The sequence below is a fragment of the Polistes dominula genome, unplaced genomic scaffold (genome assembly GCF_049000335.1).
Source record: "Polistes dominula isolate Pdom_NZ unplaced genomic scaffold, Pdom_raw_medaka contig_26, whole genome shotgun sequence".
NCBI classification, from domain to species: domain Eukaryota; kingdom Metazoa; phylum Arthropoda; class Insecta; order Hymenoptera; family Vespidae; genus Polistes; species Polistes dominula.
This window is the reverse complement of record NW_028300939.1, coordinates 3,016,918-3,044,464: the sequence shown is the minus strand read 5'-3', so window position 1 is coordinate 3,044,464 and position 27,547 is coordinate 3,016,918. Positions and strand designations below refer to the sequence as shown.

The window sequence follows — 27,547 nt, the reverse complement described above, 5'->3', positions numbered from 1 at the left end:
CCGGCAATTTTGATGTTGAAGATGCACCATGTTCTGGAAGGCCGGTTGAAACTGATAAAGACACGATAAAGGCATTAGTTGATGCAAATTGGCGAATAACAACACGTGAGATCGGTGAGAGGTTAAATTTATCGAATTCAACTGTTTATGACCACTGGAAAGGCCTGGGTTTAACCTCGAAGCTCGATATATGGGTTCCCCATGTTCTCACAGAGAGAAATTTGTGTCGTCGCGTTGACGTCTGTGATTAGCTTCTCTAACGTCACGAAAATGATCCATTTTTGAAGCGGATCATTACTGGGGACGAAAAATGGGTTGTATATGACAATGTCAAACGCAAGAGATCATGGAGCAAAAAAGATGAACTGGCTCAAAACATTTCGAAAGCCAATATCCATCAAAAAAAGGTGATACTGTCTGTTTGGTGGGATTTTAAAGGAATCGTTTTTTTCGAGCTTTTATCAGGTAACACAATAATTAATTCGGAAGTCTACTGTCATCAGCTGGACAAACTAAATGATGTATGTACTTCAACAAAAAAGGCCAGAATTAATCAACAGAAAAGGTGTAGTGTTCCATCAAGATAATGCGAGACCTCATACAAGTTTGGTCATTCGCCAAAAGCTTTTACAGCTTGAATGGGATACACTGCCACAATCACCATATTCTCCAGATCTGGCACCTTCGAATTATTATTAGTTTCGGTCATTGCAAAATTTTTTGAACGGTAAAACCTTCACTTCAAATGAAGAGGTCAAAAATCACCTGGATCCGTTTTTTTGCCAGCATTCAGCCACCAAAAATTTTATGAGCGTGGAATCATGCTACTACCAGAAAGATGGCAAAAGGTGTTGGACCAGAATGGCCAATATATAATTGAATAAAATATTTATTCATTATACGAAAATTGTCTTTCATTTCCCCCTCCCCAAAAAAAAACGAAATTACTTTCCGAACAATCTAATATATATATAAATAAATTTTCATATTTTAAATGTTAATTTAAAGTTTACTTTCGTCGTCGTAAATGATAGTAGGATTTGTCGCTGCCCATTTTTCTTTGAACGGTAGTTCTTCTTTTTTGGTCGATCTTTTAAATTTTGAATTCCAGCGTAATGTTCTTCAATTTCTCTTAACGTTCTACCTTCAGTTTCTGGTAGTATATAATAGAGTATAATTCCACCAATACAATTTATCAAAGCATAAAACAATAACGTCCCCGATAAAGTCATACCAGACTTCATATACAGAAAAGTTTTGTTTGCGATTGACATAAAAATGTATCCCATTGATCCAACTGCACCAGTTGCGCTACTTCGTACCTGTAAAAATTAATGTTAATACAATTAAAGTATACACATTACAATATCTTAAAAATATAAATATTGTTAGATTCCATTATAAAAATTGTATGATTATCGTAAATTAATCTCAAATGTACAAATAATTTTCCTACTATATTATTTTTCTGACCAGGACAAAAATATATACAGTAAAACCTGTTTTTGTACGCCCCTTTTATATGCGATTCTATTTTTGTACGGATTTGTTATTATGCAGTATATGAATCTCAGCTACGTTGGAATCAGTTTAATGTTTCCTATCAGTGTTTATATACATGTGTGAACAAATCGTGACTACTTAAACTCCTTGACGATAATGGAGCCTTATACAACTACAAATATATTTTTGTCTCTTTAACACGTTGAGTGCCACGTGAATTTCAACAGAAATCTTCGTCAGGCCAAGCGTAGCAAAACGAAATGTTCATCGTCAGGCAACGGTGCTTGACATGGCCTAAATGTGAAGTTCAGTGTCAGCCATTGATGACTGACGTGACACTCAACCTGTTAAATCGTTGATACATTAATTCATGATAATAATAAACTTTAATAACAACGTTATCTAATGTGGTAAATCATGTTGACACATTGATAAAGTTTGACTTAATGATCATTGTACAAACTTAGACCAAGGTCTAACACATGGGCTGAAAAGTCCCGGGCTTAACAAAGAAAACACAGCTTTTTTTCGTTCAAAATTGGCTTCATTCATCAATATAATCTCCATCAAAAGCAACACAATCATTCCAACGCCACTCTAACATTTCAATATCACTTTTGTAGAATGATTTAACTTTTGGCTCAAAATAGGTCTCAGTTTCAGCGATAACCTCTTCATTTGAGCGAAATTTCTCACTAGCGGGTATTTTTTTGAGATCTACGAACAGCCAGTAGTCACTGGGAGCCAAATCTGGAGAAAACGGTGGATGCTGGAGCAATTCGCATTGTTTTGATTGACTTGTGACACGGTGCGTTGTCTTGATGAAACAAAATTTGTTTCTTTGCCATATGCGATCGTTTTTTTTGCAATTTCGGCCTTCAAACGCTCCAATAACGCTATATAATATTTACTATTAATGGTATTTCCCTTCTCAAGATAATAGATGAATAAAAATACCACGCACATCCCAAAATACCAAGACCATAACCTTTCCAGTTGATTATTGTGCTTTCGGGCACTTTGGACGAGGTTCACCAGTTGCTGTCTACTCAGATGACGATCGTTTTGATTCCAGAGTGAAATGGTGAATCCATGTTTCATCCATTGTCACATATCGACGCAAAAATTCCGGTTTATTACGTTTAAACATGGCCAAACATTGCTCAGAATCATCAACACGTTGTTGTTTTTGGTCAACAGTGAGCAAACGTGGCACCCACTTTGAACAGAGCTTTCTCATGGACAAATGCTCATGCAATATAAAGCCAACACGTTCTTTTGATATCTTTACGATGTCAACTAACTCACACCAACTTCATTTTCTGATCATTCAAAATGATTTTGTGGATTTTTTTGATGTTTTCTGGTGTTACTGCCTTTTTTGGACGTCCACTGCGTTTTGCATCATCGGTGTTTCTACGACCACGTTTGAAGTCAAAAAACCAACGTTTTATTGTTGTTTCTGATGGAACGGAGTCCCCATAACACTTGAACGGTATTTTTTCCCATCAAGAAGCAGTGTAAAATTAAAACACGAAATTATTTTTGATCCATTGTTTTGAAAATAACAAAAGTAGCATCACTCTAAGCACAATAACTCACAAACTAATGAATAGAATGTCATGAAATTTTAACAGCTGTCTTTTGAAGGTTAGTACTAACTGAAAATAAGGTGAATGTAATAAAACTAGCACCTACTATGTGTGAGGCCCGGGACTTTCCAGCCCATGTGTTATATGATTCCAGTTATTTCTATATCTTTCAAAATATTTGATATTATAACATGTTTATTTTTATAAATATCATAATATTTTATCTGTCCCAAGTTTCAGATAAAGGGACAGAACCCTCATTCGAGGGTGAGGCTAGCAACCTACCCTCAGTAAACAAAACATGCTTCCAAAACTAACAAAATAGTCTTTTTTAGGCTGTTTAGTTAGAGATAAAAGGACAAGAAGAGATAATATTTTATCCTATAAAAACAAAAGGATAAAAAGATTAAAATGTACCAACCTTAACAGGAAATACTTCACCAGCTAGAATCCAAGGTAATAACCTGATACCAGTATGTGAAAGAAATGCAGCACCTATTATCAAAGTCATTGGTATCCAAGAATAATGTTCAACAAAGATTATCTTATTATCATTTAGGTATCCATAGATAGCAGCAAGAAGCAAACATAATCCTATTCCAATTAATGAGAAGAAAGTTAAAAGACGTTTGCCAGTAAAATGAATCGTTGATACACAGATCACAGTGCCAATTAATTCAGCAATCCCAAGAAATACAGCAGCTGTATATTTGTCAATAGGTGCACTCATTTCTTCAAAAATGACAACGGCAAATGTCTGAAGAATCGAAGTACCACCAAATGCACCAATGAAAAAGGCTATTGTTACCAATATGAAAGGTACATAGCATGTTCTTTTTTTGTAATATTTCCAAAATTGTTCTTTTTCTTCTGAAGTTGCATCAACAGGTTTCCTGACAATGTCATTGAACTCTGTTTTCACGTGGATTGGATTGACCCATCCTCGGAGCCAGCACAACGCACTTTCAGCTTCTTCGGTACGACCCTTTGCTAAATTCATTCATTTGATTTACAAAATATTGAATTAATTTTGATCTTATCTTTTGTTTAGATTAAATAACAAGATTTATTATTGTTACCGGCTAGCCAATGAGGACTTTCAGGAACACAGAAAAGTGCGGTGAAACATATGAGTGGATAAGCCAAGTTGACCATTGCTACAGTTCTCCAATTGGCTAAACTACCACCAAGCATTTGTGAGAAAACTCCTAAAATGACTGACATGCTCGATGTAGCTGATAACATTCCTCGTAGACGTGGCTGAGTGACTTCAGCGACGTATGTCATTACTGGGGCTTCAATTAATCCACCAGTGAGTCCTGTCAATGCTAAAGCTATGAATAGCATTGTGGTATTGTAAGAATAATGAAAGATTAACCAGGCCATTATGAATGGAATATTTGCGAGCATCATCGTACGTTTTCTACCAAAATATTGGGATATTGGACCACTTACAAAACAACCCAATGGCACCAGAAATAAATTCAGACTACCTGTAATTAAAAGGACATTAGAAAAAATGGGGAAAATATTTTTATCAAAAATTGCAACAACCATAATTAAAATGCAAATTACGATGTTACTATTGCATTTCATCATGAATTTAATTAACATTAAAAATAACAAAATACAATAATAATGTTGTATGTAGAATAAACTTACTGATCCATGTAATTTCTTCAATGGTCGTTGGAATGTCCGAATTTTTGCTTTGTAATTCTGGTATCAAAATTGTAGAAAAACCCAATGTAGAACCAAACGTGATCAAAACCAAATTTTTGGCACCGACAGCACAACATTGCGGTAATGCCTCACGATATTTTGAAATTGCCGCTGTATTAGCTGTATTATCATGATTGTTTGATTCTATCTGCTTCATTTTTTCGCCATTGCTGTAAATTCGTTCAAAATGATATCACGTGAAATTGATGTAATTACAAGAAATACAATTATTACGTGAATAATTACGTACATTGTTTGATAAACTATGAAATATTAGAATGTTTGAAAGTAAGCAATTTTCTCTTTAACTGTATATATATATATGTATAATCGTTTACTGTTAAATAAATGACAGTTATCATCGGTCATCACACTTATAATACAACCAATTCAACTTACTTCTACTGATACTTATAAAAAGAACAACAGCAATGAAATAAATATCCTTTCGAAATCTTACTATTTTTTTTAATGATTATCTTTGCTATTGTTTGCATGTAAAAATAAAAAAAGAAACGAAAACAAACAAAAAAGTATCAAGGAAAGAAAATACACGTAGTAGTAGATCTAAATTGACGTTCTTGAAAATAAGAAAATCATGATCGGCACCTGTTTGAGTTAGCTTTGAAAGTATTACACCACACGTTTGATTGTGTAAAATGTTCAAACAGTATTAGTGTTCATTCGGATTATATAAACGTGACAGAGAGAGAGAAGATACACGTGTGTAAAACCTTTCACATTAAACTATGTCAATGACGAATTGAGACAGAAATGTATTTACATTTTATACTAAAGGAAAATAAAATAAAAATGTCACGAGTTAGGATAAACGAAACGATAGAAAAATTTCAATTCTTCTTTTTTGTTTGTTTGTTTATTTGTTTGTTAAATAAATTGTTTCGTTGGATACAATTGGTCCAGGTCATTAAACTTTTTCAATTGAATCCATTTCATCTAGTGGTCCACTCTTTAAACATGGGTGGAGTTCATTTACGTAATATGTCGTTTCCGTTATAAAAAAAACAAAAATAAAATAAAAATGTTTGATCACAGAAAATAGGAGATAATACAATTTAACAATGATATTTGATTGCAAAATATATTTTTTTTTGAAAATAAACATTGTTTTAATAACGAGAATTTTATGATCATTGCGCGGCAATTTTTGTTTTTGTTTTATCTGAGAAAGAAAAATGCGAATTTTGTATTTTTTTTATTTTTTTTTTTTTTATTTGAAAATAATTAAATTTTCTTTTTACATTAGTGCTTTTAAATACAGTGATAATAAATGACGATGTTGTTAAAAAAAAAAAAAAAGAACAAGCAACTCATCGATATTTGTTCTCACCAATTTTCTTTAATTATCGTATTGGTTAATATTATTATTCTTTCTTTCTTTTTTTTTTTTATTCTTGTGGGTAATCCCAGTAAGGAAAGAAAAAAGCAACATTGTAAATATAATAATCAATATTTAATTGAATAATTCGTATAAAAAATTGATCAATTGTATGATTGATTGGATTCATTCTCAATAAATCGATTAATCATTGGTAATAAATGAAAATTGATTAATTAATTAAATAAGGAAACAATCAAAAAGAAAAACAATTCATTCATTGAAATAATTGTTGTTATTTAAATTATTCATTTAAATTGATATTATTTCTCATATGTATGTATAATAAATATTTTTTTTTGCAAATAATATTTTTACGAAATCGTATTTATAATTTATTAACATGAAATTGAATAATAATAGACGATAACGGTTATAATTAAATTTCTAACCTGTTAACCGGGGAATTCCTTTTTTAATTACGCAACTTTTTTTTTATTATTAACTTAAATTATTTATTTTTTTATTAATATTTATTATTTTCTATTATTTTATTTTCTATTTTATTATATTATATATTATATATTTTTTAATTATTAGGTAATTATGTTTAAATATAAAATTCATTTGATTTTTCGAAAGTTTTCTGATTTCCAATGATCTGTAATAAATTTCATTGAATATTTGTATTTTAAATTGTGTCGCGGTTTTATTTGAATTGAGATAAAGATTATCATTTCAAAATATTAAATATTTAAAGACATATTTTATATTAAATAATCGATTTTTTTACTTTAAGTGACAATTTAAAAATTTTAAGTATTTTTATTTTTTTTTATAATTGTCAAATTCATGACGTTCAATTTATTATCTTCAGTATTGGGATCTATAGCACTTGAATACGCTATCTGGTGGCTAAATTCAAAATTAGATTAGATAGGTCGAATTGCTACGCCACGCCCCTGCCAGAAATCCCAATAATAGCTAGCGGATAGTATAATAATTATTAATACAATGATAATCAAAAAATATGTTATTGTTTGTCCAATTTTTTGGTAGGAAATTAACTGTTCTATAAAAATGGTGTCTTATGTTTTGGCGATTAAATTAACCGTTCAAAAGATATTCATCATTGAAGCGTTCAAAAGACATTCATCTTGACAGTATGTCTGATTTTTATTGTCACTATGATTGTTATACTGACATTTATTATTATTTTTTAAAACTGAATCAAATCTATTATTTACAAACAAAATACATTCACATTGTGCTCGATTACTTGGTCGAGTTTTAATAATTAAATAATAATTGTTTATTGTGTATTTATTTTGTATTACCATATGACTTCTATGACATTTTAAATATTAAGTAGACCAGAAAGTAATGTCGCTTTCTAACCTTAAATTGAAACGAATTAATTTCTAACAAATTTATATTTTTAATCAATAACATAATTAACCTCGTTATCAACAACCTTTCTTTATCTAGTATGCAAATTTTTAATATCAATTTGATTAAAAATCAATCGATTTTTGATCAAAAATATACACAATGTGACATTTGTTGAAACGACATTACTTTCTGGTCCACCTAATATATAGATATATATATATATATTTTATTTCTATTTTGTACTAATATACATATTGTTCTTTTTTGGTTTAGAAAAACTAATGGTTTTGCTGAGAGATGGTAGAACATTAATTGGATACCTAAGAAGTGTTGATCAATTTGCTAACATAGTACTTCATCAAACCATTGAAAGAATTCATGTTGGTAAAGAATATGGTGATATTCCAAGAGGCATATTTATTGTCAGAGGAGAGAACGTCGTACTATTAGGAGAAATAGTAAGTGTGATTATTAGGGTGGATCAAAAAAATCAATTCAGAGACAGAAATCAGTACACATGAAAGTTTGATGATGAATATCTTTTGAACGCTTAATTTAATCGCCAAAACATAAGACACCATTTTTATAGAGCAGTTAATTTCCTACCAAAAATTTATATTGCTCATTTTATAATAGTCATTTATTGTCGAGTTATAAAATTCATCAACAAAAAATGAAATTTGTCTGAAAATAATCAAACTTAAATGTTCAATATCATTCAAATGGTGAGGTTTACGGAAAAAATATAAGAGACCTTTTTTGTAGAGCATTAAATTTCCTACAAAATTTGTCTAGAACATTTTTCTCAACAATCAATAAATAATGAGGTATGAATTTTATTCTATTGGACTGAGAAAAAAGTAAAAAACTGCGATGCGGAGGATCTTCCTATTAAAATGAAGAGCTCATATTTGGTGAGAATTTTTTTTAAGATGTCTACCAACCCATTTTTCTCCGTGGCACTTGTAAAACAAAAAAAAAAAATAATTCGATTTTTTTTCACCCATCCTAATGTGCATACTTTACAAACGCAATTTGATACTATTGTTATATTTTATGTCAACTCACCAATACTGTATTTTTGTATTATCTTCATTTTTTTTTTGGTTAATACAAAATTATAATAAATGTTTAATTATTATTATATTTAAAATTAATAATTTGACTTTTATAAACAAAATGAAACAATATTATATTTCAAAGAGTAAAACAAATGAAACATTTAAATTGATTTAAATGAATCCAATGTATTTATAAAATCAAATGTAAATTGAATGTAAATGAAATGTAAATGAAATGTTGACTAGACAACATTTAGAAAAAAAAAAAAAGAAGAATATTTATACAATACACGTCAAGGTTTTTCTTACTGCATTGCTGCTGATATCGTTATGGTCAGTAACCTGACCCTGAATAAGTATTTAATTACACTTCCTCGTTTATATTTACGTGTTTTATTATATATTTATTCAATTTTTTACATTTTGTGATACTCTTTCAAAAAAAAAAAAAAAGAAAAAAAAAAGAAGAAAAATAAAAGACAAAAGAAAAACGTAAGAAAAAAATATGAATCATACGAAATAGATTTTATTTGTATGCATTACTAAAAAAAAAGTTTTCATTGATTTTTATAATTAATAATTTGAAAATTGATATTTTGTAATTAATATTTATTATATTACGTTTATAATTAATATTTTATGATATTTATTATTAATAATAAATATAGATTTATAAATTAATATTTGTTACATTATGTTTATTATTTATTATGTTACATTATTATTTTATTATATTTATTAATATTAATAAATGTTAATTTATTAATTAATATTTGTTATAGTATGTTTATAATTATTATTTTGTTGTTTTTATTATTATTATTAATATTTATTAATTAATATTTGTTACATTATGTTTACATTTATAATTTTTATTTTATTATATTTATTACTATTTTAATAAAATATTAGTTTATTAATTAATATTTGTTATATTATGTTTATAATTAATATTTGTCATATTATATTTATAATTGTTATTTTATTATATATTTATTATTATAAATATTAATTAATTAGGTTATATTTGTGTTATATTATATTTATATAATTTTAATATTTTATATTATATTCATTATTATTAATATTTATTAATTAATATTTTAGTATAATAAATTAATATAGCTAATATTTTATTATATTTATTATTATTATTATAAATATTTAGTAGAGTTCTGATTTGAACGTCGTAACGTAAACATCGTTAGTATCGTTTGTTATACATATTTTTCATTCGGCTTCGTATCATACGGATATACTTTTAAATACTTATTTTAATAATATAATTTTGTATAACACATTAACACGTAGAAGGACAGTTTTCTTTTTTCCTCGATTATTATAAATATCATTTTTATTCGTTTATACTAAGGTATTTGCGGTTTTTGGCGCTTTGTAGTAGTGTTGTGTGCGTTCGTATGCTCGCCATAAAATCGGACTTTGCATGAAGAAGCAATCGAAAAGAAATAGGTCGAAGAGCTCAGTAAAGGGTGAGAACGCCTATAGGCCGGCGCTGCGCGAGGAAGATCTAAAAAAGTGGCATAAAGAGTTAATTGTCTGTCAGAGTATAACCGTCAAAAAGTCAACCGTCAAAAAGTTAACTGTCAAAGTAGGTTCGTGACGTGTCGTATGGCGCAACCGGCGTTGAGCGACCGGGATGTGCTGACAACTACCGATAATATACTGAAGCACCCCGACGCGGTAAATACGAAATCGAGAGGCCGTCCGAGCAATACCGAACAACTGGAGAAAGAAGGTGAGAAGAACAAAAGAAAGCTCACAGAGTACTTTGCGACTTCAAATTCCGCTACTCCGAAGAGCGTGAACCGCATACGTAAGCGTACGCGTAGTGAGGAAACGTCACCGACAGACTTTGAAAACCTATCTCTCTCACCTGTAAAGCGATACAACACAAAACATCTGGACTCTTTTTGCCACGCAGCGGGCAAAGAGCAAGGAAAACCCCTCTTAGACAGTCACAACATGGACAGCGAAAACAGCTCACTGCCAAAAGCTCTAGCCCCGGAACTTAAAGCTTACCTGGACGCTATGTCAGGGAACATCATCACGACTATCTCTATGCAGCTACAAGAATTCCAAAAATCAATAGAGAGCTTGAAAGCCGATATAGAAAAGCGGGATGAAAGGTTCAATGTCTTCCAACAGGAAACCAAAGATTTCCAAGACGATACGAGAGCAAGACTCGACAAACTAGAGAAAAGCCCCCGGGAAGACCAATACATCATAGACATGGAGGGTAGAATCAAGGCATTAGAAGAAACATCAAATTCCAATCCACCAATCCCCCTTTACGCGGAAGTGTGCAAAAGAGTTAAGGAGGTAGCTACCTGGGCAAACGAGATGGAAAGAAACCGTAGAAGAGATAATATCGTAATTAAAGGCCTTCGTGCAAGAACCCAAACTCTGTTAACCGAAGTCAACACATTTTTACAAGTCACATTCGGTGTTGAAGACCAGGTGCTCTCAGCGAGAATGGTGTCTAAACCTGGGACTCGCTCCATCGTTGTTGTCCAACTGAAGTCATCCGATATTAAACGTACGATTCTAAAACTGAAGAAAGAAAAGCTAAACGGAAAAGATATATACATCGAGCCAGATCGCACACCAGAAGATCGGAAGATCTTCCTGAGCTTAAGAGCTAGAGCCAAAGAAGCCGAAAAGGCAGGAAAGAGAGCCACGATACGTAATAAAACCATCGAGATCGACGGACAGCTATTCCATTGGCAGGCTGACTCTAATAATATCCAGCCAGTGGCAAAAAACCAACCCAAAGGTCAGCAGAGAAAAAACGACAAAGGATGGCCCCCTCTCCGACCCCAGTATTCCATGCAATCTTCTGGAACATCTACGGGATACGAAACCTAGGCACAGTGAGCTTCCCAACAAAACCTGACTTTCTAGGCATTTGTGAGACATGGGTCTCGCAGAAGATAGTAGCGGCACCGGCGCCTTGGGACAATTACAACTGCGAATACTCAGAAGCAGTCAAAGAAAAAAGTACTGGCCGTGCGAGTGGTGGTTTTATGGTTTTAAGTCATAAGGATTACGATATGTTGTTAATAGGAAAATCAGAAATGTATGTCTTTGTGTGTGTCCGTAAAAGGGATGTAAATTATGTGTTGGGAACCATCTACTGGAAACTGAATTATGATATAAACATTGCGCTAGAATCGTTACAACTAATTTTAGACGAAATTATGACGGACTATAAAAATGTTCCAATCGTAATTGCAGGCGATTTCAACGCAAGACTTGGCTCGATCGGTGACCTTGAGGCGGAGGTTGTAGAAAATACTGTGCTTAGTAATCAGAGAAATTCTAAAGATCTCAAAGTAAATCCACGGGGTACAGAACTAAATAATTTTATGGAAAGTAATGGTTTTATTCTGTTAAATGGCCGAACGATAGGAGACCTAAAGGGCGAGTATACTTTTGAGAACCATAACGGTCAAAGTACAATTGATTTATGTTGGATCAATACGCAGTTCATGGATATTGTAGAAAATTTTGAGGTATTGCAAACTGTTACGGGATCGGATCATTTCCCAATTGGAGTGAGTCTGCAACTGCCACTCAATGTTGGAGAATATGCAAATAATGAACAGGAAAAAAGTACAAAATACATTAAGCAACCAAAATTCATATGGGAACCGAGCAAGCTTGCTGAATACCAAGACCTATTAAATAATTTAAGTGTACCAGTGGAAGCCTTTACAAACACTGACAATTTATCAGTGGATGAGCAAAGTAATATCCTATCGACAGCAATTCAAAAGGCGGCTCTGAAAACCGGAATGTGGAAAGAAGTAAAAAGTTCCAATGTGCGGAGGTTTCATGCCCCTTGGTACAATAAAGAAATTCTGGTCCATAAAAGAAAAGCTCAAAAACTGCTTCGGAAGATTAAAAATTCGGATATGAACAACAACTTACTGCAAGCCGAGTATCTCAAAGCAAAAAAAGAATACAAACTCTCAATCGCCAATAGAAAAGCTGACTATTACAAAGAACTGAAGAATAGATTTGCCGGGGTAAGGAATTCAAAAGAATTCTGGCAGGCTGTACGTAGATGTAAAATTAGCACCTTTACTCCAAACCTGATAGATTTGAAAGAGTGGGAGATGTTCTATAGACAAATATTCCCGCCCAGACCTAGCCTACAGGTGATATATGCCGATGTTGCTGACACGTTGTTAGACTCAGAAATATCGTTTCCAGAAATTATCGAGGCTTTGAAAAAATGTAAACCAGGTAAATCTCCAGGTGAAGACAACATAACAGCGCAATTTTACCGCAATTTACCGCGGTCTTGGTTAAGCTATATGCAATCACTGTTCAATAATATAATCAATAAGGAACAAATACCGAAAAAATGGGCGTGTTCAATTCTCACGCTGATTCACAAAAAGGGATGCAAAAAAGACCCAGGAAATTATAGAGGTATTGCACTTTGTAATGTCATATCGAAGATATTCACCCAGGTTTTAGCCAAGAGACTGCGTAGTTGGGCTGAAAGCAGAAGTGTGCTGCCGGAATCACAGTGCGGCTTTCGGAATAAACGCAGCTGTATAGACAATATTTATGTCCTACAGTCGGCGGTACATTTCCAATTAAGACTCAATAAAGGTGCTCTATATGCCCTTTTTGTGGATTTCCGCCGCGCGTTTGACTCAATTAAACATCCGCTTCTTTGGTCAAAGTTACACAAATTGGGGGTCAGCTCGAAATTTATCCGGGTGCTAAGATCGCTTTATGACCACGCTTCTTTCCGCGTAAAGATAAACATGGAACTATCCAGGCCAATCGATGTTACTGAGGGCGTTCTTCAAGGGGAAATACTAAGTCCACTATTATTCGTTCTATTCATCTCCGATATGGAGAAAGCCCTTAGAGGAGCTGACTTGGGCGGTATAAGCATTGACGGACTGAACGATATTATACTACTGCTATTCGCGGACGATGCTGTAGCTCTGGCTAGAACCCCAGTAACCTTGAGGAAAATTATAACGGCCCTAGAAAAATATTGTTCCGCAAATGGTCTAGAAGTAAATACGACGAAGACGGAAGTCGTAAATTTCCACAGAGGAAGCCGAGCATCAAAAGAAACCTTCGCGTTTAATAAAACCCCCCTCAAGGTCGTAAAGGTATACAAGTACTTAGGCATTCAGTTTTCCTCTTCCGGATTAGGTAGAACAGCGAGAGAATCAGCGGTCCGAAATGCAAATATGGCGATAGGCACAACGATGCAAATACTGGGCAAATCCAAGGCGGACTCGTGGGAAGGGCGTATAAAACTGTACAATAGCCTGATTGCTTCGACACTTTTGTATTCGGCTCATATTTGGGGGCTCAGACAATTGAACGAAATGGAAATAGTACAGACGAACTACTTTAAAAGGGTCCTGGCACTGCCGAGAAGTGCACCTAATGGACTGTTACGCTTAGAATTAGGCCTCGTAAAAGTGGCGCTACAAGTTTTCAAATATGCATGGAAATGGGTAATTAAATTATTACAAATGGATCAACGTAGACTCCCACGACTCTGCTTGTTACGCCAGATACACCTATTTAGGAACGATAATACGTTAAACGTAAAATACAATTGGGTAGCCCAACTCAACAAAATGCTAGAGCCAATAGGTCTAAGCTACATGTGGGAAAACTTGAACCCAGAATATTGGCTAGAAAAGGAAAGCTACGCTTGCGAAAAGTTTGCACAGTTACTGAGGGCACAGGATCTCAATAAATGCCTCAGCACAGAATCTTTAACATGTAGAGTGCTGAGAGTAACCCAAGGCACGGCTGCTAAGTACCTATATAACCGAAATATGTTCCACGCTGCAAAGATCTTAGCGCAACTAAGACTTTCCACTATTTATGTACTAAGATTTTCGTACAAGGGCGAATCATATTTAATCGACCAAAGAGTGTTGTGCTCTATTTGTAACTTAAAAGTCAATGAAACAGCCAGCCATTTTTTATTCGAGTGCCCTGCCTACCACAGCATGCGTGAACATTACCTGAAGAGCATCATAAAGAACTCTGCGAACTCTTTAATGACAATTTGTAATCTAACAGAAACTAGAGACTTGAAGGCTTTTTATGCATATATTGTGAATGCGTTAATGTTAAGGGCTTTTATCCTGTACGAATAATATACCCTCTTACATTCTGACCGTCAATTACGCGTGCGAAACTTTCTTAGTTTAAACATTGTTAATCATAGATCATGAATGAATATACAAAGAACTCACTCTGCTACGAGTATGTAACTTATAAGCAGAATAAACGAATTGAATTGAAATTGAATAAATATTTAGTAATTAATATTTATTATATTACATTTATGATCATTAATAAATATTAATTTATTAGGTTTAATTTGTGTTAGATTATATTTATAATTTTAATATTTTATATTATATTTATTATTATTAATATTTATTATATATAATCAATATTTATTAATATTATAATTATAAGTATTATTCTATAATATTTATTAAAAAAATAAAGTATTAACATTTAATAATTTATATTTATTATATTATATTTATAACTATAATAATATTTTATTTTATTTAGTATGATTAATCAATATTGTAATTTATTATATTAATATTTGTTATATTATATTTATTACTAATATTTATTAATTAATATTTATAATCTATCCTATTTATTATTAATATTACATTATATTTGTAATTTTTTAATATGTTATTATATTTATCATTATTAATATTCATTAATATAATATTTGTTATATTATATTTATTATTATTAATATTTATTAATTAATATTTATTTTATTATAATTACAATTTTAATATTTTATTATATTTATTATTATTAATATTTAATATATTATATTTTATTTATATATTAGAATTTCAATATTTATCTTCACAATACATATATATATATATATATATATATATAGATATTTATATAATAATAATAATCTTATCTTAATATTTTTCATTCATTTTTTTTTGTCTATAACAATAAGTCTTCCTATAATAAAAAGCTTATAAGAAGAATTACAACAAATGATAAATGAACAGTTGTTACTCATATTTGTAATTAATTACATTTCGATTGTTCCAATTGAAAAATCAAACTAATGCGTTTATACAGCAGACATTTATTAATAAATCTCATTTATCGTTCTGTTAAATAAACAGTTGTTTGTACGTTTGTTGCGACAAGGAAATGAAATATTTGTAAAGCAATAAAACAGACCTTCAGATCAAATGAAAAAAAAAAAAACAAAAAAAAAATAAGGTCAAAATAAAATGAATGAAATATAATACGTCGTAGAAAAGTGACGAAAATTGTATATAAAGAAATCTTTCAATTGGATATAAAATGCGCAGATTTTTTTTAGATAAAATGTGATTCATATAAATTTTATTACTTTCGACACATTAGACACTTTCAAAAAGTGTCATTATATCTAATTAACATTTTTTTACTTTTATCAAACTTTATCAGTAAACATTAATCTATGTTAATGTGAACTAACAATAACTTTAATCCAATCGTAATTAAAAATGATAAGAATGTTTTACGACTTAAGGACTACTTACTTAAATACTCAAAAGCTGATTATTGAATTATTATTATTAAAAGTTATCTTAACACGTTCGTCGTCATGTCACCGTATAGAGGAGACAGACATGCTTCCTCGTGGGCCCCGTCACCGTATACGGTGACGCTCTTTTTGTCAAAGTTATAGGATTTTTAACACGTTCGTCGCCATGTTACCGTATAGAGGAGACGGACATGCTTCCCCGTGGGCCCCGTCACCGTATACGGTGACGCTTTACTTGTCAAAGTTATAGGATTTTTAGTTGGATTTTTAACACGTTCGTCGCCATGTCACTGCATAGAAGAGACGGGTATGCTTTCCCATAGGCTCCGTCACCGTATACGGTGACGCTATTTTTGTCAGAGTTATAGGATTTTTAACACGTTCGTCGCTATGTTATCGTATAGAGCAGACGGGTATGCTTTCCCATAGGCCCCGTCACCGTATACGGTGACGCTATTCTTGTCAAAGTTATAGGATTTTTAGTTGGATTTTTAACACGTTCGTTGCCATGTCACCGTATAGAGGAGACGGGTATGCTTTCCTATAGGCCCCGTCACCGTATACGGTGACGCTTTACTTGTTGAAGTTATAGGATTATTAGTTGGATTTTTAACACGTTCGTCGCCATGTCACCGTATAGAGGAGACGGGTATGCTTTCCTATAAGCCCCGTCACCGTATACGGTGACGCTTTACTTGTCGAAGTTATAGGATTTTTATTTGGATTTTAAAAATATTTTATTATTTTCGGTAAATAAAAGATAGTTTTATATTTTATTATATTCGTAATATATATAAATTTCGTGTCACGATGTTTGTCCGCAATGGACTCCTAAACTACTTAACCGATTTTAATAAAATTTTGCACACTGTGTGCAGTTTCATTCAACTTGAAAGATAGGATAGTTTATATCTCAATTTATAATAGCAATATTATTTTATTAATCGCCAATTATTTGTTTATTAACAAAGAGTCATGATTATCTCTGTTAGTTCGATAAGATTCTAACAGATGGCGGTATAATAAGGTAATAATTTATATGGCAAAACAACATTTACCGGGTCAGCTAGTTTTGGATAAATAAATGATAGTTTTATATTGTATTATTTTCGATAAATAAACGAATTTTGGACCTGGCGAGAAACTCAACCGAAAACGAGCTGGACGACGAACATGTTAAATGAAATGTATAATATTTGTCATTTATCTGTTATGATATGATATTATTTATTATATTTATTTATTATATTTTATAATAATTATTCTTTAACTAGTTAAAGATACTACCACCAAAAAACAACCTTCGTACACTTTGTATTTTTCGTACTGTATAATCTGTTTTTTAAATTTGATACTGGAATCTTACAAATGATAAATCTTTTGAGAATTAAGAGGGGTGGGGGTGGGGGGTTGGTTAAGGGTAATTTGTACAAAAAAAGGTACGTTTCTGTGAATTTTTTGTGACGACACAGTTAAAATCTCTTTTGCGAAACAAATCGGCTAAAAAAATCGCGTGTTTTCCTTCAAAGTGTTCCAAAAAAAATTGAAAAAATTGAAATTTCGAAAAACCCTCCTAGCGTTACCTGGAGAAAAACTATTATCTAACGAATGAACTTTGATTTTTTGGGTTTTCATATGATTCAGCACCAAGTTATGAGAGTGACACCGCAATTCTACTTTTTTCCTGAGACACGTTCGAATAATTCCTGCCATTGTCGTATTTTTGAATATTATTTTTCGTAAAAATTTGATACAATATTCTTCAAATGTCATACTTTAATGTACCATTGGTTTGAATGAAGAGATTTTAATTGTGTCGTCAAAAAAAATTTCACAAAAACATGCCTTTTTTTTTGTACGAATATTAACCTTACCCCCCCCCCCACCCCCCTTAAATTAACAAAGAAAAGAAAAGATTTCTTTGGTTTTTTTTATTTTTCTTTTTAATTGATACAATCAATTGATTAATTGTAACGATTGATTGTAAGATTTAATATTCATGATTTAATTGCACGTTGTAATCTACGTAAAGGTTGAGATAAGATTATCAAAGAAACCCAAAAAAAAAGATGATGATGATGATGATCATCATCATCATCATCTATATTTGATTAATTATAGACATAAGATATAAATGATATTTATTTATGGAATATTATCATATCAGATACCAAATGAAATATTTTACGTAGTATCGATGATATTCATTTTAACGACAAATTAAACATAACATTGTTTGAGTCATTTAAAGCCGTCGATACATGTAAAATAAAAATAAAAATCGAATTTGTTTCTGTTTTTCTTTTTTTTTTTTTCATAAATAGTTAGTTTATCATCTTAAAAATATGCCTGTAAATTTTGAGAATGAAATTTGCATTATTTATCGATGAAAAAATTCATTTAAGTCATGTGAAGCCTCAACTCGGCGCTTAAACGCGAACGCTAAACTTTCAACGCGTTTTTCTCGAAACGACCTTTTTTTTTCAAACTGTGCTGAAAGATAATTCAAAAAGGTTTCAAACGATTTTTATGAAATTTAGCACACATTTTCTTTATAGTATTAGCTTCTAGTTGAACTTTAAAAATGTCACAAAAATTTGCAAAAATTCCCATTTTTCAACCAAAAACCGTTAAAAAAAAAAGGGTCAAAAATCAGACTTTTTTTTGTCTGAGTCGTGCCAATTGACGATTTTTTGACTTTTTAGTTTTTTTTTTTTGATGTTTTATGTTCATGCTTTGTGAACATGTTTTATGAACACGCTCGGAGCCTTTTTTTTTTTAAATTTTAGATTGCTGTAACTGAAGCTAAAAATCACCATGATTGATGCGTTTCGCCGCGAGGGCCTCAGGAGATTAGTTACTACGGCGGCCATTTTGAAAAAAAAATTTCAAAAAATCAGATTCTTATATTTTAATGTGTAATGAATAAACCTGCTGAGTTTCAAAACGATTCTATTTATTTTCCTTTCTTATTTTAAATAAGCCTCTGAAAAACGGTCAAAATATCGGCGTTTACATGGATCGTTGACCTTAACACTTTCACAACCGCACGTTTGCGCAGTGAAACGTCGCCAGTGGCCGGCAATATTTTTTTTTCTTTTTTTAAATATATTTTTATATATTTGTTTGTACCTGCAAATAACGACTGGCCTACCAATGACACCACATGAGTGTCACCGGCGTACGACGACTGACCTACCAATGACACCACAGGAGTGTCACCGGCGTACGACGACTGGCCTACCAATGACACCACATGAGTGTCACCGGCGTACGACGACTGGCCTACCAATGACACCACATGAGTGTCACCGGCGTACGACGACTGACCTACCAATGACACCACATGAGTGTCACCGGCGTACGACGACTGGCCTACCAATGACACCACTTGTGTGTCACCGGCGTACGACGACTGGCCTACCAATGACACCACTTGTGTGTCACCGGCGTACGACGACTGGCCTGCCTATGACACCACATTGGTGTCAGCGGTTGTGAAAGTGTTAATGTTAATAGATTAAAATTATAATTAAAAAAAAATAGAGGTACATGTATCATCTTGTACAAACCTGATTGTATTTTCCACGTTGTTTTCCATTTTGTCGTTTAATGTCATTTTCTTGAAACTTTTAGTCAACAACACAACAACAACCGTTTTGAAGGATTTTTTTATCAAAGAAATAAATTTAAATTAAAAAAATTATAAATCTTATTAGAAAAATTTTCTCTCTTTCAATGAACAATGAGATATTTCAATTTATACCAAAAATAAATCATCATCATCATCGATAATATCAATTAATGATGAATGATTTATTTTTATTTCTTTTATGTAGAAAATATTTTTAGATTGTAAATATGTTTGTTTGTTTGTTTTTTTTTCTGTAATTTTTTTACTACATCTTTGCACTCATTTGATAATATTTATTAACAAAATTTGTTCAAGATTTGAACAAATTCATCAATGTTTGGTATCTTTCCTATTTTTTTTTTTTTTATTTTTTTTTGTAATAAAATTTTGTTCACAATTTAAAAATCAACTTAAAACCGAAGTTTTTATTCCTGGAACACGTATGTGTGTACGTAATATAATTACGTTTGAGTTGGCCTTCAAATATGAGTTTATACTCTTTCTTGTTGCAACTTTTAAAACACGTCAACTTCATACATTTTCTATTTCTATTTTTTCCTCTTCTTCTTCTTCTTCTTTTTCTTCTTCCTTTTGCTTCTTCCTTTTGCTTCTTCCTTTTGCTTCTTCAATATGTTGAATTATTTTATATTCAAAATAAACTTAGATCAATTTCTTGTCACAATATTGGAAATGACGTATGACAATAAATGAAAAAAAAAAGAAAAATTAAATAACAATAAAATAATACAAAGAAAAAGAGAAAGTGAATGTGAAAAGGAGAGAAAGGAAGAAGGTAAGGAGAATGATAGAAGAAAAAGAATAACCAAACAAACAAACAAACAAACAAACAAAAAGAAACTTCAAACTTTCGTTAACTCGTCTTGGAGACGACTGAATTCTATCCAACATTCGCAACCAACAAGAAGACAGTTTTACTTTCATTTGAACCCCCTCTTCCTCTTCATTAACAGGAAATCGTTCTTTGTGTGTTAACAAATAATACGTATCCTTTTATCCCTTCCACTCATGATAAAATACTATAACATTAATTTTCATCTTTATCCAATCTAAAAACTAATTTTTTAATTCCATTACAAATGTATACAATCAAAAATCATGAAATGCAAAAAAATAAAGTATCAATCAAATAAATATCAATTTTGTTTGATAACATTCATTTTTTTTTTTTTGTTATCATTTACAGAATGATATCATTTTAATTTGTAATATCAATTTTTGTATTATATTGGAAAAATATAATTTCTATTTTTAATGTAATTTAATATAATAATATATTAATGTTATTGTATAATTGAATATAATAAAGAATAAGGATACTGTTATATTAATATTATATAATATTATAATAATACTATATTATTTATATCATTTTTTTAATATATTAAAAATATAATTTATGCTTTTAATATAATTTAAATAATTTATATTTTTAAAAAAATTTTTTATTTTAAAATAATTTCTATTTTTAATGTAATTTAATGTAATAATATATTAATGTTATTGTATAATTGAATATAATATAGAATAAGGATACTGTTATATTAATATTATATAATATTATAATAATACTATATTATTTATACCATTTTTTTAATATATTAAAAATATAATTTATATGCTTTTAATATAATTTACTATAATAGTATAATTATATTATTCTTTTAATATTATATAATATTATAATAATACTATTAATTTATATATTTATATTATATAATACACAGTATAATCATATCACTATTATATATAGATCATTTTTTATATTATATTAAAAATATAATTTATATTTCTAATATAATTAAATATAATAGTATAATAATACCATTAATTTACATATATTTATATTATATTAAAAATATAATTTATACTTCTCTACTATAATTAAATATAAGAGTATAATAATACTATTAATTTATATATTTATATATTATATAATATAATATTATAATAACACTATTTATATTATATTAAAAATATAATTTATATTTCTATAATATCATTTAATATAATAGCAGGATAATAATACTATTAATTTATATATTATAGAATATAGTATTATAATAATACTATGAACTTATATATTTATATATTATATAATATAGTATTTTAGTAACACTATTATACATATATATATAAATTTTTATATTATATTAAAAATATTATTTTTATCTCTATAATATAATTTAATATAATAGCAGGATAATAATACTATTAATTTATATATTTATATTATATAATATATAGTATTATAATACTATTATATATACCATTTTTTATATTATATTAGAAATATAAATTATATATATTTAAATTTATATATAAAAAATATTATAATAATAATATATAATATAATTATATATAATAATAATAATTTATGTATATATAAATTTAATACAATAATATATGTATATATAAATATAATAATAATAATACTATTATACTATTATATTAATATTATTATTATAATTATAAATTCAATTTATTATTATTATTATATATATTATGATTTTTTAATCATTTTTAATAATTTTTAATAATTAAAAAATCTATTATTATATATAGAAATATAATTTATATTTCTAATATAATTTTCCATAAATTATTTGTCCTTTATTTATAAAAAAGAAAAAAAAAGATAAAAATCCGCGTATATCAAAAAATCTTTCCAGAATGGAATTTTTTAATGTAAAGCATGAAAAAAAATAAATTATTACCATGACGTAGGAAATTTCTTACAAAGCAAACATTTGAAAATTAATCTTCTTGATTTATTCATTTATTAAATTTATATTTTATTATCTTAATATAAAATAACGTAAAAAAAATAAAAGATTTATTTTGATTTATTTCAAATTCTTCTTTTCATATTTATATTTTACTTATTTCATCCTATCAATGATTTCCATGTAATATTACACGTTAATGTTCAACTTTTATTCTTATTATTCAAATTTCTTTTCATTTCTTCTATTTTTTTTTTTTTATCATTGTATGTACGCAGTTAAAAAAAACTAACCGTAAAAAAAAAAAAAGAAAAAGAAAACCATATATCAAAATTTTACTCATTTAGTTTTATTTTTTTTTTTTTACGATAAACACCAAATGATAAAATTTTATTGCTTTATTGCCGTTTCTTTAGTTTATTGGGCCCCATTCGATAACAATTGTGATAACATTTTTTTTGTTTTTTATTTCCAAACTATGAATGATCGAACTGAACAAATCATTTTATCTATCAGGAAAAATTTGCTATTTGCAACAACAAAAAAAAATAAAAAAAAATAAAAAAAAATATCTTTTATTCAATTTTGTTTACTTACGATTCTTATATACAGGTAGAAAGATATTATCTCGAGATATTAATAATAATAAGTAGTAATGGACGTCATTTCTTCTTTCAAAGAGTATCAAAGGATTAACTCAAAAGACAGACAGACAGACAATGTCTGAGTACAGGCTTATAACGTGTGTTCTTTTAGTTGATAATATTTCTTTTCTTTTTTTTTCCTTTTCAATTTATTATTTGTTAACTATGAAAGCTTTGTGAAAAGAAAACAAAAAAAAAAAATTAAAAAAAAAAAAAATAAATAAATACTTGAACTGAATCATTCGATAAAATAAAAGAAAAGAAAAGATGCGATGTGTAAAAAAAAAAAAAAAAGAAAAAAATCACGAAAAAGTTCAAGTCATCAATTATACGTTTTGTAATCATTTATTGAATAAAAATTAGCAACGTCGTCGAATTTGATCAGTCACATTATCGGCTAATTATTGTGTGCTACGTTTAACTTCAAGTTTATTTATCGCGTCGAAGATAATATATTAACTAATGTAAATTTAAACGAGATAATTTAACGATAAAACATATGTTTCTCTTTACATAAAGATTTTGCAATTGAATAGACAAATTTAACACAAGTACAAACGGTTAACCTGTTGTTTAATCTAAAGCTGCTTAAAGATATTTCATTTAATATTATCGCATATTTCTCCTATAATTCGGCACGTGTTGATTAATAATTATCAATCAGTAGAACAGTATATGTTTCTTTTTTTCTTTTTTTGGTTTCATTTTCATTCACAACTCTGGCCAGAAAGGATAAGAGATCCATGTTTTCATTTGTGGTCATTCACAATTTTTTATTTGGTTTCAATTTCACTCACAACCCTGACCAGAAAGGATAAGAGGCTACTTATGTTTTCATTTGTGGCCATACACAATTTTTTTTTTGGTTCCATTTTCACTCACAATCCTGGCTAGAAAGGATAAACCATCCATGTTTTCATTTGTGGTCATCCACAATTTTTTATTTGGTTTCAATTTCACTCACAATACTGGCCAGAAAGGATAAGCCACCCATGTTTTCATTTGTTGCCATACATGTTTTCATTTGTGGCCATCCACAATTTTATTTTGGTTTCAATTTCACTCACAAGCCTGGCTAGAAAGGATAAATCACTCATGTTTTCATTTGTGACCATCCACAATTTTTTATTTGGTTTCAATTTCACTCACAATACTGGCCAGAAAGGATAAGCCACCCATGTTTTCATTTGTACCATCCACAATTTTCTTTTGGTTTCAATTTCACTCACAACCCTAGCCAGAAAGGATAAGCCATCCATGTTTTCATTTGTGGCCATCCACAATTTTATTTTGGTTTCAATTTCACTCACAAGCCTGGCTAGAAAGGATACATCACCCATGTTTTCATTTGTACCATCCACAATTTTTTATTTGGTTTCAATTTCACTCACAATACTGGCCAGAAAGGATAAGCCACCCATGTTTTCATTTGTTGCCATACATGTTTTCATTTGTGGCCATCCACAATTTTCTTTTGGTTTCATTATCACGCACAACCCTGGCCACAAAAGATAAAAGGACACCCATGTTTTCATTTGTGGCCATCCACAATTTTTTTTTGGTTTTATTTTCATTCACAACCCTGGCCAGAAAGGATAAGCCATCCATGTTTTCATTTGTGGCCATCCATGTTTTCATTTGTGGCCATCCACAATTTTATTTTGGTTTTAATTTCACTCACAAGCCTGGCTAGAAAGGATACATCACTCATGTTTTCATTTGTACCATCCACAATTTTCTTTTGGTTTCAATTTCACTCACAACCCTAGCCAGAAAGGATAAGCCATCCATGTTTTCATTTGTGGCCATCCACAATTTTATTTTGGTTTCAATTTCACTCACAAGCCTGGCTAGAAAGGATACATCACTCATGTTTTCATTTGTACCATCCACAATTTTTTATTTGGTTTCAATTTCACTCACAATACTGGCCAGAAAGGATAAGCCACCCATGTTTTCATTTGTGGTCATCCACAATTTTCTTTTGGTTTCATTATCACGCACAACCCTGGCCAGAAAAGATAAGAAGCCACCCATGTTGTCATTTGTGGCCATCCACAATTTTTTTTCGTTTTAATTTCACTCACAACCCTGGCCACAAAAGATAATAGGCCACCCATGTTTTCATTTGTGGCCATCCACAATTTTATTTTGGTTTCAATTTCACTCACAACCCTGGCCAGAAAGGATAAGAGGCCCCACCCATGTTTTCATTTGTGACCATCCACAATTTTATTTTGGTTTCAATTTCATTCACAACCCTGGCTAGAAAGGATAAGAGGTCCCACCCATGTTTTCATTTGTGGCAATCTACATTTTTTTATTTGGTTTCAATTTCCCTCACAATACTGGCCAGAAAGGATGAACCACCCATGTTTTCATTTGTGGCCATCCACAATTTTTTATTTGGTTTCATTATCACGCACAACCCTGGCCACAAAAGATAAGAAGCTACCCATGTTTTCATTTGTGGCCATCCACAATTTTTTATTTGGTTTCAATTTCACTCACAACCCTGGCCAGAAAGGATAGGAGGTCCCACCCATGTTTTCATTTGTGGCAATCTACAATTTTTTTTCCATTACAAAATTAAAATTTCTTTTTTATTTTATTTTGTTGTTTATTAAGAACAGTTAATTATGCGTTAGATAATTATGCGTTTAATTAATTTAATAATAAATACAAAAATCACGCGTGTTCGTTAGCCAGCCAACGGTTAATATTATTATTATTATTATTTTTTTATTTCTTTTTTTCAATTACTTTTTTTCTTTACTTCTCTAATTTGTCATTTTTCTATCACATGTCAAGCTGCATTTGCTCTTATTATTAAACGACGTACGTACAACTTTGGTTAAGAAAAATATATAACTCTAACTTAAGGGAGTATTCTGGTCTAGAAATTGGAAAAAATCGATTTTTCTTTTTTCATATTTTCAAAGCTTCATCTTTTAGGAATATGTCTTTAAAAAGATTTTTCAAAATTCAAATTATTTTTGGAGATATAGCTGGTTTAGTGACACGGTGTCCTATATCCTGCCCTTGTTATGTGAAACTTTAAACGAGTTTTTCTCGAAACTGGTTTTTTTTTCTCATGGTTGCCATGATTTCTCAAGTTCTACTTAACCGATTTACTTGAAATTTTGTGAGAGTCTTCTTTATACATTTCTCTATCGTACTAACTAAACTCTTACAACAATTTTCAATTTTTACTATTTTTATAAAATTCGAAAAAGTAATAAAAGTGGTAAACAAAATGTATCCTTTTTTTCAGACAACCGTAATTTAACGAAAAACAATTTTTTTTTTCAACATTTTCTTAGTTAATACGATAACGGCATTATTCTAAATTAATAATCCATTTTAATTTTATATTTCAGATTACTAGAAGAGATACAATCGTGACAACCGTCGCGTGCCATTTTTTGGGACCCCTCCACTTCATCAGCCTATACCTTTTTCAATTTTGAATTGTTTCACTACTTTTTTTTGTGTTAATCTATTCTTAAAATATTAATAAATATCTTATTATATAATAGTAAAAATATTATTCGTCTTTTTGTTATTGTACTTGAAAAAGTACTTAAAATTCATGCCTCTAGATCAGAATACCCCATTAAATGAACGATGACCTTCTTCTTCACTTTGTGAGATGCGCTATTCGCTTCTCTTCAAATAGGATATCAGAAAATAAAAGATTTCTCTCTTAAGCATAATATAAACTGTCACAATATATAGTACATACATTCAGTCTAAAGGCAATTATCATTGTTTCATGCTTGTCCTAATGTTTTTCCTCCATTTTTCTTTTTTTTTTTTTAATCATCATTCACAAGAAATGCACATATTATATAGAATTTTTTTTATCAATGTAACATATATCGATCATTCGTTTCTTTCCTCTTACATAATCAACATTTGTTAAGAAGACATATATATATATATATATATATATATATATATATATATATATATATATATATATATTGTATGTAAAATATCAAAATCCTAAAAGATGAAATTCGATACGATGATATTCGTACAATCGATTTTTTTTTGCTCATTCCTCTCTTTATTCTGTAAATTTAACACTTTGACTGCCATGTTGATCATTTATGACCGGCCAAGGTTTCTCCAAAGACACCACAATGGTGTCATTGGTGACCAAAACGTATGAACCTTTTTACAATTGTAAACAATTAAATAAAAATTGAAAATTACTGTATTTAATTATGACTAATATACATGAAGGATACTTTGAAATAAAAAGTGTTCCGTTAAACAATTACAATTTTTTTTAC

General features: G+C 29.8%; 1 protein-coding gene and 1 long non-coding RNA gene across 2 annotated transcripts; one reads left to right on the top strand and one right to left on the bottom strand.

Moving 5' to 3' along the window:
• Nucleotides 1–974: 974 nt before the first annotated feature.
• LOC107071492 (facilitated trehalose transporter Tret1) lies at nucleotides 975–20,863 on the bottom strand. The gene is given in 6 exon segments (XM_089171513.1): nucleotides 975–1,082; nucleotides 1,085–1,322; nucleotides 3,517–4,085; nucleotides 4,175–4,588; nucleotides 4,758–4,987; nucleotides 19,797–20,863. Coding segments are annotated over 6 exon segments (1,578 nt in total). The 5' UTR covers nucleotides 19,844–20,863; the 3' UTR covers nucleotides 975–1,002.
• Nucleotides 20,864–22,513: 1,650 nt separating this feature from the next.
• On the top strand, nucleotides 22,514–27,212 carry LOC149032885 (uncharacterized). The gene is made up of 2 exons (XR_016176198.1): nucleotides 22,514–25,212; nucleotides 25,358–27,212. It is a non-coding gene; the product is annotated as an uncharacterized LOC149032885 (long non-coding RNA).
• The last annotated feature ends 335 nt before the right edge of the window (nucleotides 27,213–27,547 follow it).